Source organism: Prunus persica, chromosome G2 (assembly GCF_000346465.2).
Source record: "Prunus persica cultivar Lovell chromosome G2, Prunus_persica_NCBIv2, whole genome shotgun sequence".
Taxonomy (NCBI): Eukaryota; Viridiplantae; Streptophyta; class Magnoliopsida; order Rosales; family Rosaceae; genus Prunus; species Prunus persica.
In genome coordinates this window covers 7,548,492-7,561,326 of record NC_034010.1, presented here as the reverse complement: position 1 = coordinate 7,561,326, position 12,835 = coordinate 7,548,492, and the positions used below count along the sequence as shown (strand labels likewise).

At 37.7% G+C, this 12,835-nt stretch overlaps 2 protein-coding genes across 2 annotated transcripts; one reads left to right on the top strand and one right to left on the bottom strand.

Moving 5' to 3' along the window:
* On the top strand, nucleotides 1,415-2,483 carry LOC109947264. The gene is made up of 2 exons (XM_020557193.1): nucleotides 1,415-1,589; nucleotides 1,828-2,483. Exons 1-2 carry the CDS (start codon nucleotides 1,415-1,417, stop codon nucleotides 2,481-2,483), a joined length of 831 nt encoding a protein of 276 aa, XP_020412782.1.
* Nucleotides 2,986-3,934, bottom strand: LOC109947263. Its single transcript, XM_020557192.1, has 2 exons — nucleotides 3,692-3,934; nucleotides 2,986-3,558 (listed from the first exon to the last, which is right to left on the bottom strand). Exons 1-2 carry the CDS (start codon nucleotides 3,932-3,934, stop codon nucleotides 2,986-2,988), a joined length of 816 nt encoding a protein of 271 aa, XP_020412781.1.

Genomic DNA, 12,835 nt, shown 5'->3' with positions numbered 1-12,835 from the left:
TCCAGCTAGAATTATAGACAGCTATCCAAGCAGAAATCGAAGTCCAGTGTTTTGTTGACCTTTTAGACATGGCAGTCCCCTCTTGTCTTAAAAGTTCTGTAATATGCAGTTTTTCCTTAGGAACAGTTTGATCTATCTTTTCAATATTCATTTTGACTAGAACTACCAGTTTACTGTGATAGATTGTAAAGTCCTCACCAGTCTAAGGCAAAAAAAGAACTTGCTTGGGAGATATTCCTCACCCAAATTCACAATCACTTATTTAAAGTCAGTAACTTGGGCCGCAAGTTATCTATTTTTTCATAAAGTTTGTTAGAATTTTAACTAACAGTGGCACACTTGCACGCCAAAGAAAGTTGACTTGTTAACCACCAAGGTTTTCAAGCCAATGGGGAACTTTACCCTACCATGACAGGATTAAATCAAAACGGGTGAACAATTATAATAAACTTTGTATTGTGAGATGACCATTTATATAGTGAAAATTTTTAATTGGAAATATTAATGCGATAGTGATACAGCTGCTGTATTTCTGTATTTAGACCATCTCCAACCATGTTGGGGCTAAATTAAAATTTTCACCCTCCAAAATACAACTATTCATGTATTTTCAGGACTCAAAATTTTTTTTTTCCTCCAACCTTGCAGACTCATAATTTAAGTTTGCAACTTTATTAAATTGTTTAAGAATGATTAACCCCTAATTGTTTTTTCTTGACATTATTTTTATTTCAATACTCGTGATTTAATTTTCTAAACATTTTAACCTAAAAAAATTAAAATTCCAAAACGTAATAGAATTTCACTTAAAAATAAAAACAAGTACAACACCATACGTATGCCCAGAATAATTCAAACCCTTCATTGAAGCCATTGCCATAATTTTCTTCCATTTTTACTTTTACTTTTACTTCATTGGATTCCTTTATCCTCATTCAATAATGTTTTGAACATTTGCCCACCTCCACTTGTGTTCTTCAATTATTTTCTGAACTCTTTCCCATCCCCTATTATCTTGTTTCAATCATGTTCTGAACCATTGCTCAACTTTGTCCATCTTACTTTATTGGATTTCCTTATCTTTCCCTATCTTTTCCTATCTTCATTCAATTATTTTTTGAACCATTTCCCATCTTGTCTTGTTTCAATCACGTTATGAACCATTGCTCATCTTTGCTCATCTCACTTTATTGGATTCCCTTATCTTTCTCTATCTTTTCCTATCTTCATTCAATTATTTTCAAACATGTAGGTCATCTCATTCTCTTGTCTATTTAAGAAGTGTTATTCTACTAAATTGACCACAAGATCTGCTTCAATTCGCCTTGTTACAATGAATTCACGTGGGAAGGCTATACAAAATTTCTTCAATGATGATTCTGATGATGATGACCTTCATTAACAGAGGGTTGCAATGGCTGTTCAACACCATACGTTTTTACTGGAGCAATATGCTCAACAATCCAAACATGGTGGTTCTGTTGCAGGCCATGAATACAAGAATCAGAAGAGAGAAAAACATCATAAGAGTCTCATGGAGGACTACTTCTGTGAAAGCCACTTTATCCCCCAGTGGACTTTCCCAGGCGGTTCAGCATGAGAAGAGAGCTTTTCTATCCCATCTTGAAGGATGTTGTTGCACATAAGCCATACTTTACCCAAAAGATAGACGCTTGTGGATGACAAAGTCTATCCCCAGAGCAGAAGCTAACAGCTATTTTTCAAATACTCGCATATAGATGCTCGGCAGACTCCACCGCTTAGTACTGTAGATTGGTGAATCTACATCCCTTGAATGTTTGCGAAAGTTTTATTCTGTTATTAAAGCTGTGTATGGTCAGTGGTACCTCCATTCTCCAAATCTGGCCGATCTTTACAGGCTCTTACACAAGGCTAGTCGCAGAGGATTCCCAGGCATGTTAAGCAGTCTTGACTGCATGCATTGGGAATGGAAGAACTGCCCCACTACTTGGGCAGGCCAGTTTACTGGCTACAAGCATAAGCCAATTGTCGTTCTAGAAGCAGTGGCCTCATATGACACTTGGATATGGCATGCCTTTTTTGGCGTTGCTAGATCGAACAACGATATAAACGTTCTAGCTCGTTCCCCGTTGTTCAATGATGTAGTGAATGGAGTGTATCCCCATATCCAATATGTTGTTAATGGAAATGAATATAATCTGGGTTATTACTTGGCTAATGGTATCTACCCTCGTTGGGCTACATTGGTTAAGATGATTTCCCAACCGGATACTCCAAAAAAAAGACTATTTGCCCCAAAACAAGAGGCTTATAGGAAGGATGTCGAAAGAGCCTTCGGAATACTTCAGGCTCAATGGGCAATTGTTAGGGGACCTGCATGTATGTGGCGCAAAGAACAACTTCATTCAATCCTGACGTGCATAATATTGCACAACATGATTGTTGAGGATGAGTATGAGGATCTAGATGCAGAATCTGATGATGAAGACAATTGTCCATGAACATCTAGAAGAGCAAGACCAAGACTCCGACTATCACGTACGATATAAACTGAGATAGACAAACTATCTCAGACTACATGGTCCATCATAATAGAGTTCGTGCTTCACAAGTGCATCACAATTTAATAAATGATTTGATCAACCACATTTGGAGATGCGAAGGAGAGGGGCAATGAGCTATGTTGTGTGTTTAAATTATGTAAGTGTGTTTAAATTATGCTGTGTGTTTAAATTATGAAAGTGTGTATAAATTATAAAAGTGGTTGTGTGATTTTAATGAATTATATGGCTTATCATTGAATTTAAAAAAAAAAACTAATCATAGAAAAATAAACGACAATCATAAAAAAAAAAAAAAAGATAACGATAATTATATATAAAGATAAACAACAATTACAAATAAAGATAAACGATAATTAAAAATAAAGCTAAACAACAATTAGAAATAAAGATAAACGACAATTATAAATAAAGATAAACAACAATTACAAATAATCGTAAATTAATAATCACTATGTGGAGGGCTTGGATAATAGTTTCCAGAGTTGTCTTCTGGATTGTCGGGGGAACTTGTATTCATCTGGGCCTCAATAATTTCGTCTTGCTTATTCCCCCAATACTTTTTCTTTCTTGGAGTAAATTTGGATAGGTCCATGGACATTATCCTCCGTTCATTGGCCTCCTTATCTTGTTGGATTTGATATGCATGTTGCTCTTGTAGGAGCTCTAACTTTCGCCGCCTATCCTCTTTTGCCTCATTTCCTTGTTGAATCAATTCATACAAGAACTTACCACTTTGGTTGAGATAACTTTCAACACATTTCCCTTTCTTTTTTTCATCCTTCTGTTTATCCCTTCCCAATGGCCTTGGAGTGGGCATGACCGCATCATCTTCATCTTCCTCCAAGTTGACTGTATTGCCACTATGAGAAGAATCTTTGAATGTTTGTGTGGGAGATTCACATAGGTCATTCCATTTTGGGCAGTCTTTTAAGATTTGCCAAGCATGATACAACTTGAAAGGCCTATTTAGAGGTTTATTATCATTCAAGAAAAATGTTTTTGCAGTCATATCCTACTCATGAAATAAAATAAAAATCAAGTTAATAATTGAAAACAATTAAAATTATAAATTTAAGCATTGAAAAAAATGGGTACTCACCACATCTTCAAGATTGGAGCATGTCTTGCATTGGCCTTTGTTATACATGCCTTCCAAAGAGAACATTGTTGGTTGATCTTGAACCGAGAAGCAATAGCTTGTGGTGATCGTCGGCTCCGCTCATGCCTGGATCATTTTCCAAAAATTTTTGGTACACACGCAACCAAAATGAATCGTTTGATTGATTCGTGCCAATAGCCCCATCTTCAGAGACAGAAACCCACCCTCTACACAATGCCTCATCTTCTTGTGGTTTCCAATTCACACTTCTTTGGGGTTTTGGGGCCATTCTCACCAATGATGAATGTAGAATGAAAAATTATAATAAAGGGAGGAAAAAAATGATTTTTGGTGGATTATTTACCAAATGAATGGCTATTTATAGAGTTTGGATTAAGTTTTGGGGTTGGATCTGACTTAGATTAATTATAAATATTAATTTGATCATTGGATTTAAATTTGAGCCGTTGAATGTGAAATTTTACCGTTGAGATTGCTTAAAATGAATCAGATTATTTGATTTTATAGCTGTTGGAAAAAATATATATATATATATGTTTAAAAACAGCATAACAAAACATTTGAAAAAGTAGCCATTGCTTCTCAATAAAGGAAAGGGAATCTTCATTCCCACTTGTCAAAGCGGGCCAGCAACATAGCCCATCACGTGGGCTTCTCCTAGCATTCAATAAAATATATATATATATATATATTAAAGCAGATTTGGGCGCCACGAGTTTATCAGTCTAGGCAGAATTCTAACTGGAATTCCAGTCCAGTTTTGAGTCATCTCAAATTTTCACCTCCCAAAATACATGGGTTGGAGAAGTTTTTTGGAGGCTAAACTCAAAATTTGAGTTTCCACCCCTTGGGTTGGAGATGGTCTTAGGGGAAGGGGATTGAAAATGTGATTGATGTTCAGTTTGATGGTGGAAGAGTTATACGCACGGGGGAAGTGCTAGTAACAGCTGAAGAAAAAGCTGCTAAAGAAGCACACATAAGACGATTAGTTGCTGCTTACAAGAGTAAAATGGGCATGAACATTATTGATACAAAGCTAAGATCTGAATGTGGGAAGGTTTGCTTCTATTGAAATTTTTCCTTGTCTGCTTGTATGCCAAAATCTTTTCTTGCCCTGAAAACCCTTTCCCTTGCTTCCTATTGTCTTTTCTTAATATACTTTTTTTTTGTTTTTTGGTTTCATAGAAGTCCTTTTTTAAGATAATTTCATTGCAGGATATGTTTCCTTCTCTATTTGCAATTCAAAGGAATGGTATACTTGGTTTATTCATATCTGAATTAATGTTTTTATTTTTATATAATGTTCATACAGCACTCCCAAATAGGAATTTGAAATGTTTCTAAAATTCTATTGTTATTTACAGGTTTTAAGATGTTTTACTGAGTAGGGAGCATGGTGAATAATAATATTGTGATAGGTCAATCAAAATTGTGGCTCCTCAACTGTGAGGGCAGCGCTTGCGAAGCTCTAAGCTAGCTATATTGAGGCAGCTTTTGCATGATGCAAAACTTTTTATTTGCCGAATAGAATTCCAACATTGTGCTAGCCCATATGTAGAAGTACTTTGTTCTAGTAAAGACTTAGATGTGCCACTAACTAGTCTACTGTGGATCGCTTCTTCGCCTACCCAACAAAGGCCAACTCAGCAGCTTCACCAAGTTACCCCCATGGTTGACGCAACTTCTAGCTTGCAAACTTGGGGGATTGGGGAACGCCCTACGGCGCTTGCTAGACCAAAAATACTCGATTTGATTTTCCAACCCAAAAGCCACTTCTTGATCACAAAAGTTGGGTGACTATTGTTTATACCATAATCAACTAAGTACATTTGGCACTGAAGGACCAGCACGAAGATAGACCCGAAGCCTGCCGAAGCTCTCAGTTACAGAGCCTAGAACCATGGACACGTGTCACCACTACAACGATTTTGGACAAAGTTCCACATCAAAACTTTGTGTAAACTCTCACTTTCAATTCTCTATAAAAGAGGAATAGTGCCCAAGTAAAAAGGTAATTACTTTTCACCTTTACTGTTACTTTACTAAAATTACTACATAACCTACTCTTGTTGACTTAAGTATCGGAGAGCCTTCGGTAGGTGCCACACCGGTATCCGAAACTTGACGATTGCTTCCTAAATTAGGTGTCTCTGTATCAGGAAGTAGTTTTCTTTAGAAATTTTTATTTGTATGTTTATTTAATATATTTCATTTTCCGCTAGTTCAGCCTCCGCCAGCACCTTTTACGGCATCTGTCACTAAGGGACGGCTAACCAGTCTTGTGGTCCACACCAAACAGTTTCAGTTGGACTGATTAGTCTAACAGTTCCGAAGAATGCTTGTATGGTTTCTTATTATCTGGCTTATTTAATTTCTTTCAATATTTTCTTTATGCTTATGAATTTATTACTGATAGTGCTGTATTGCTAGGAAATGTTCAAATAACATGTGAGTAGTAAAAAGTACTAGTTTTCCAGCGAAACATCAGATAATATTTACTTTGTTGTTATGAAATAACCTGGAATATATGCGGATATTGAGCTGCACGTAAAATAGATAAGACACAGCTTTTAACGAGGTTCGGCTATGCCTACGTCCTCGGAGAGCAGCAGCAGTAACCTTTCACTATAAAATAATATGGCTACAACTTTAGTGTTTACAACATATGTGGCTCACTGAATTTTCTCTCTAGGAGAATTTCTCTCTGCTTTCTCTTCTCTCTTTTCTTTCATTCTCTTTTTTTTCTTCTTCTTCTTCTTTCCGTTTCTCTTCTTATTTATAGGCTAAAATAATCACTATTCATCACTATTCATTACTGTTCACCCGTGACAGACAAACTCTATCAAAGCCGCCAAATGAACAGTAATGAATAGTTAGTGGGCTCCACTCCAAGACTTTTATAACACTCCCCCTTAGAGACCACATGTCCCTAGATTGGTTGCCTCATTAAAACCTTGCTTGGAAAAACCCAGTGGGAAAATCTAAGCGAAGGAAAAAGAGTACAACGTGCATATGTCCTATGTTAGAGGACTCTTGAATGCTCCCCTTGATTTTGCATGCTCCAACTTGATTGCTTGCAGAGTTGTCGTAATCCGATGTCATGTACTAACTTTTGGAATGTATATTTCGGCAATGATTTAGTGAAGAGATCTGCCAGGTTATCACTTGAGCGGATTTGTCTGACTTTGATTTCTTGACTATTCTGGAGCTCATGTGTATAGAAAAACTTTGGTGATATGTGTTTGGTCCTGTCACCCTTGATATATCCTCCTGTGATCTGAGCAATACAAGCTGCATTGTCCTCATTCCGAATTGTTGGAGTGTCTGTTGTTGAGGGTAGGGCACATGTGCTTCGGATGTGATGGATTACCGATCTTAACCAAACGCATTCACGACTGGCTTCATGGAGGGCAAGTATTTCTGAGTGATTGGAAGATGTGGCCACTAATGTTTGTTTTGTTGAGCGCCATGAGATCGCAGTTCCTCCACATGTAAATACATACCCAGTCTGTGATCGTCCTTGATGTGGATCAGAGAGATATCCTGCATCAGCATAACCAATAATACTCTGGGCGTTGGTTGATTCACTGGAATAGAATAACCCCATGTCTGTTGTCCCACGAAGGTATCGTAGAACATGTTTGATGCCGGTCCAGTGTCGCCTTGTTGGAGCAGAACTGTACCTTGCTAACAGATTTACTGAGAATGATATGTCTGGTCTGGTACATTGTGCTAGGTACAATAAAGCTCCTATTGCACTAAGATATGGTACTTCTGGACCAAGGACCATTTCATCATTCCCTTTTGGACGATATGGGTCTTTCTTAGTGTCAAGCGATCGAACGACCATTGGAGTGCTAAGTGGATGGGCTTTATCCATGCCAAACCATTTCAATACTTTCTCAGTATAAGTTGATTGATGCACCAAAATTCCATTAGCACTGTGCTCAATCTGCAAGCCAAGACAATATTTTGTCTTTCCAAGATCCTTCATCTCAAACTCACGTTTGAGATAATCAACAGTCTTTTGAAGCTCTGCAGAAGTTCCAATTAGATTCATGTCGTCGACATATACTGCCACTATCGCAAATCCAGACTTTGATTTCTTAATAAACACACATGGGCAAACAGGATCATTTGTGTATCCTTCCTTCAGTAAATACTTACTGAGACGATTGTACCACATTCGTCCAGATTGTTTTAGCCCATATAATGATCTTCTCAATTTAACCGAGAACATGCCCCGTGGTTTGTTTCTGGCAGCTTCAGGCAACCTGAATCCTTCTGGAACTTTCATGTATATATCTGTATCCAATTCTCCATACAAATATGCGGTAATGACATCCATGAGTCTCATGTCAAGTTTTTCGGAAACCGCCAAACTTATTAGGTAACGGAATGTAATTGTGTCCATTACTGGAGAGTACGTTTCCACATAATCAATTCCAGGCCTTTGTGAAAAACCTTGCGCAACGAGTCGCGCTTTATACCTTGAGATCTCATTTTTCTCATTGCGCTTTCTTGTAAATACCCACTTGTAACCTACAGGGTTCACATTGGGTGGAGTTGGACTAATATGTCCAAAAACACTCCTTTTTTCCAAAGAATTTAATTCTGCCTAGATTGCATCCTTCCACTTGGGCCAATCTTGCCTCTATGTACATTTATTAATAGAGCGCGGTTCAATATCATCATCTTTTATGATTTCAGCAGCCACTGAGAACGCAAATATATCATCGATGATCATCTCATTTCTACTCCACAATTCATTAGTGGACGTATAATTTATGGAGATTTCTTGACTTTCAGGTACGGTTGCCACTCCAGGGGCACTTGTTTCACCAATGACGTTTTCCTTGTCAAGAAGTACCTGTACCTCTTTGGGGGCATTTGAATTATGAATTGTGGGCTCTCTATTTATTTCATTTGGATTCATTTTGTCCATCAACTTCCTCTTTCGAGGAACTGAATCCTTTGAGCCTAGTGGTCTGCCACGTTTTAGGCGTGCAGCAGATGAACCATTTGCTGGCACATTGCTTTGTCCATTATGGACATCAATCCGTGCGGGTGCATTTGCAGCTGGGATATGAGATTTCGTCACTTTTGCTGCATCATTAAATGCATCTGGCATCTGATTTGCAATACTTTGGAGGTGAACGATCCTTCTCACTTCGTTTTCGCGTTGAGCAGTATGAGGATCGAGATGAGACAATGTGGATACATTCCAGGATAATTCATGTCGTTTTTCAGGAATGAGTTTGCCTTGTTCTTTAGACACAGATTTTTCTCCACCTAAAGGTGGGAAGATTGTCTCATTAAAATCACAATCCGCAAATCGTACGGTAAAAATATCACCCGTCAGGGATTTCAAGTATCTGATGATAGATGGTGAATCAACACCAACATAAATTCCCAATCTGCGTTGAGGGCCCATCTTAGTACGTTGCGATGGTGCAATAGGCACATATACCGCACACCCAAAAATTCTTAAATGTGAAATGTTTGGTTAATTTCCCAATACGAGTTGTATTGGAGAACCTTGATTATTGGCGACTGGCCTCAATTGCACAAGCGATGCTGCATGTAAAATGGCATATCCCCAAGCAGAAACTGGCAACTTTGTTTTCATTAGCAAAGTGCGTGCTATCAATTGAAGACGTTTAATTAAAGCTTCTGCCAAGCCATTTTGAGTATGCATATGGGGAACAGGATGTTCAATATCAATGCCTAATGACATGCAGTAGTCATCAAAAGTCTGAGATGTAAATTCACCAGCATTATCGAGTCTGATTGACTTAATGGGATAATCTGGGAATTGGGCTCGTAATTTAATTATCTGAGCCAAAAGCCTAGCAAATGCCATATTCCGAGTAGATAAAAGACAAACATGTGACCATCGGGTAGATGCGTCCACCAAGACCATAAAGTACCGAAATGGTCCACATGGGGGATGAATGGGTCCACAAATGTCCCCTTGAATTCTCTGCAAAAATGATGGAGACTCAACATCAACCTTTGGTTGTGATGGTCTGATCACCAACTTCCCTTGTGAACAAGCTTGGCAAAAGATGTCGCTTGATAACATAATTTGTTTAGTCAACAAGGGATGTCCTTTAGAGTTGGTAATGATCCTGCGCATCATGGTGGATCCAGGATGACCCAATCTGTCATGCCAAAGCTTAAAAGCATTTGAGTCAGTAGACTCTTGGTCCATGACACTATGTGCCTCAATTGTCCGTATGGTTGTGTAATACAACCCTGATGAGAGCTCACAAAGCTTTTCCAGTATACGCTTTTGGGTATCACTGGAGGTAATACAAAGATATTCCATGTTTTCCTCTTTCTTTGTTTCAACATGGTAGCCATTCAAACGTATATCTTTGAAACTCAACAGATTCCTTCTGGAGTTAGATGAATACAAAGCATCTGGAATGGACAATATTGTTCCATTCGGTAACATAATTTGGGCTATTCCTGAACCTTCGATCAGATCTGCAGGACCTGATATGGTTGTTACCTTTGCTTTTGTAAGCATTAATTTTGAGAAATACTTCCGATCTTGAAAGATCGTATGAGTAGTTGCGCTGTCTGCGAGACAAATATCTCTGCCATAGCCTTTGTTTTGAGGGCATCCATAATTTACATCCATGCCACCAAATAAATAAAATGAGCTGGAATATATAAAGAAAACAACATTACCACTTTTATTTAAACAACACTTCAGCTAATACAAATAGTACATTAAGGAATTTAATCTAATTCGGACTTAATAAAGAAGACAACATTACCACTTTTATTGGATTGAAATTTAAACAACACTTCAGCTAATACAAATAGTACATTAAGGAATTTAATCTAATTCGGACTCATAACCTTCATTCCCTTTTTCAGTAACAAAATCAGAAACATCTAGATGCGTCTTGTTTAGCTTACGTGATATTTCTGATGAGCCATCTGTGGCTGGCGAAGCATGATCAATGTAATTTATCTCCACTTTCCTGTTCTTAAGTGAAGCTTGATAGAGATCCGCCAAATGCCTGGGCGTACGACATGCGCGCATCCAATGTCCCCTTGCACCACATCTGTGACAAGGGCTTTCAACATTTCTAGGCACATGGCTCATCTGTGCCTTTCCCTTATTACGGGATGCATTTTTGCCATTCATGGATGGACCGCTCCTTGGACCTAAGCCCTCTGAACGAGCACCACCTAGAGGTTCTTTCTCTTTTCCCTTTTTAATTTCATATAGTGACTCTTACGATTTCTAGAATTGTGATTGCTAGTATTGTTTAACTTGATTTGGGTAACAAGGTTTCTTGGTCGTTTACAACTATCCATGTTTTTAAAGACTATAATTACTTATATGTTGATTGGATTTTCTAAATGAAATTCTGCCAGATAGATTCTCATGTCAGTAATATTAGTGATCTTGCTTTCACTCGCATAAACAAAAAATTATGCATCATAAATTGTGGAGAGGACAAGACAATTAAAGTTAGGCCTCATTATTTGGCATGCGGGCTCATGAGCTGATGTGGGCCCGCCTGCCCCAGACCATTATGGGCTTTGAGATGGCCCGGCCGCCTTTGGCTTGGGTGTCTAAAGCCCGGCCCGACCCATAGGCCCAGCCCGATTAAGCCCAAGAAAACCCAGCCCGTTAGGCCCACATTATGTATAAATAAGAGTTTAGGTTTATAATTATATCACTGAAATCACATATATAATTTGTTTCATTTCATTTACTTTCCTTTACTCATTCCTAGTTTATAATTGGATGATTAGCACATTAATTTGTGTCAATTATTAATTCAACAATTATATACATGTGATTTTCACAACATATCACATCACTAAATATAATCATATCACGAAACCAAATATAATCATACTTTTCTTGAACACATCACCAAATATTTGCATATTTATTCATACCATCCTTTAAAAAAATGTTTTTTTTTAATACTTATCATTTTTTAAAATTATTTCTTAAAACGTATTACGATCTAATTATGTAATAACCTCAAAAATAATACTTAGTTTTATTATTTTTGTGGAAAATCTTATAAGTTGTGTGTTTTAGAAACTTTGGTTTGAAGTGAAAATATTAGAATTAAGTGAGTTTAATCCCTAAACCTTTTTTTTTTTTTAATGAAGTAGGGCCCTTTGGGCTTAGCCCGGCCCAGCCCAATTTCTCAAGCCCGGCTCATGAGTCGAGCTTGAACTTTCTAAAAAAACCCGACCCGACATTTTCTCTCTTCTCTTTAAAGCCCGACCCGGCCCATTGACGAACCTTAATTAAGGTTTGGTTCATACGGCATTTTCCTTCACCGCGATGGATAAGGCTATTGCTTGCTATTACAAACATCATGGTTATCTGTTTGCAGATTCACTGGTGATAAGTTGTATACCTTTGGTCATCACGTTCACTGTTATATATTTCGAGGTTAATGTTAGAGTTCACAGAACACTTGATTTAATATCTGTGTTAGGATTCTCATTGTTTACAATTTAAAAAGGAAGGAAGAATGCTAGCAGTTTCAGCAAGTGAGGATGGTATTAAGGTACTGGAAAATGCCGAAGATGTTCAACCACTACATTCACTTGAGAATCATGGAATTTTTGACTTTGGGCTGTCTTCTTGAACTGTTGGGAAGGTAAAATTGTTGCATTAGATTTATCAAGAGACTCAAATTTACTAAGTGATTAGAAAGGTTGTCAACTAAAAAAAATTATGTTAAAAGAATCCATAATTGGCACATTTAGTACTTCCAATTCTGCCTATAAAACAACAACGAAGTGCTCAAAATCGAGGTTTTAGTAGCAGAGGAGTATGATACTTTGCGTTAAATAAGAGAAGCTTTTCCGAGAGCCATGTTGGACTTGGGTTTGTTGGAAACAAGGCTAGCATTTCATTATTCATACGAAGATACCCCTTTCATAGTATCTTGTAATGCACTTGAGCATCCTAACATGATCGTTATGGACCACAGTTCTGTTGTTCAGTTAGGTTAGGTAAAATCAAGATACATGTGAACGAATGACGTGGGAAGAAGTAGGGACCGGAGGTTGGTGTGACGGTGGTTACAGTGGTGTGAGCTGGTCATGTAGAGGACGAACAACTGAAGGCTTTGAAGGGAACAATGGAAATAAAGAGGGCAAAATAGCTTCT

Bases quoted from the DNA above. Each gene is read 5' to 3' on its own strand.
- LOC109947263 (XM_020557192.1), bottom strand. From the start codon at position 3,934: ATGGCCCCAAAACCCCAAAGAAGTGTGAATTGGAAACCACAAGAAGAT. The intron at 3,559-3,691 runs GTATAACAAAGG...TTTCATGAGTAG, and splicing joins ATGTTCTCTTTGGAAGGCAT to GATATGACTGCAAAAACATT.
- LOC109947264 (XM_020557193.1), top strand. From the start codon at position 1,415: ATGGCTGTTCAACACCATACGTTTTTACTGGAGCAATATGCTCAACAA. The intron at 1,590-1,827 runs GTTCAGCATGAG...CTGTTATTAAAG, and splicing joins CCAGTGGACTTTCCCAGGCG to CTGTGTATGGTCAGTGGTAC.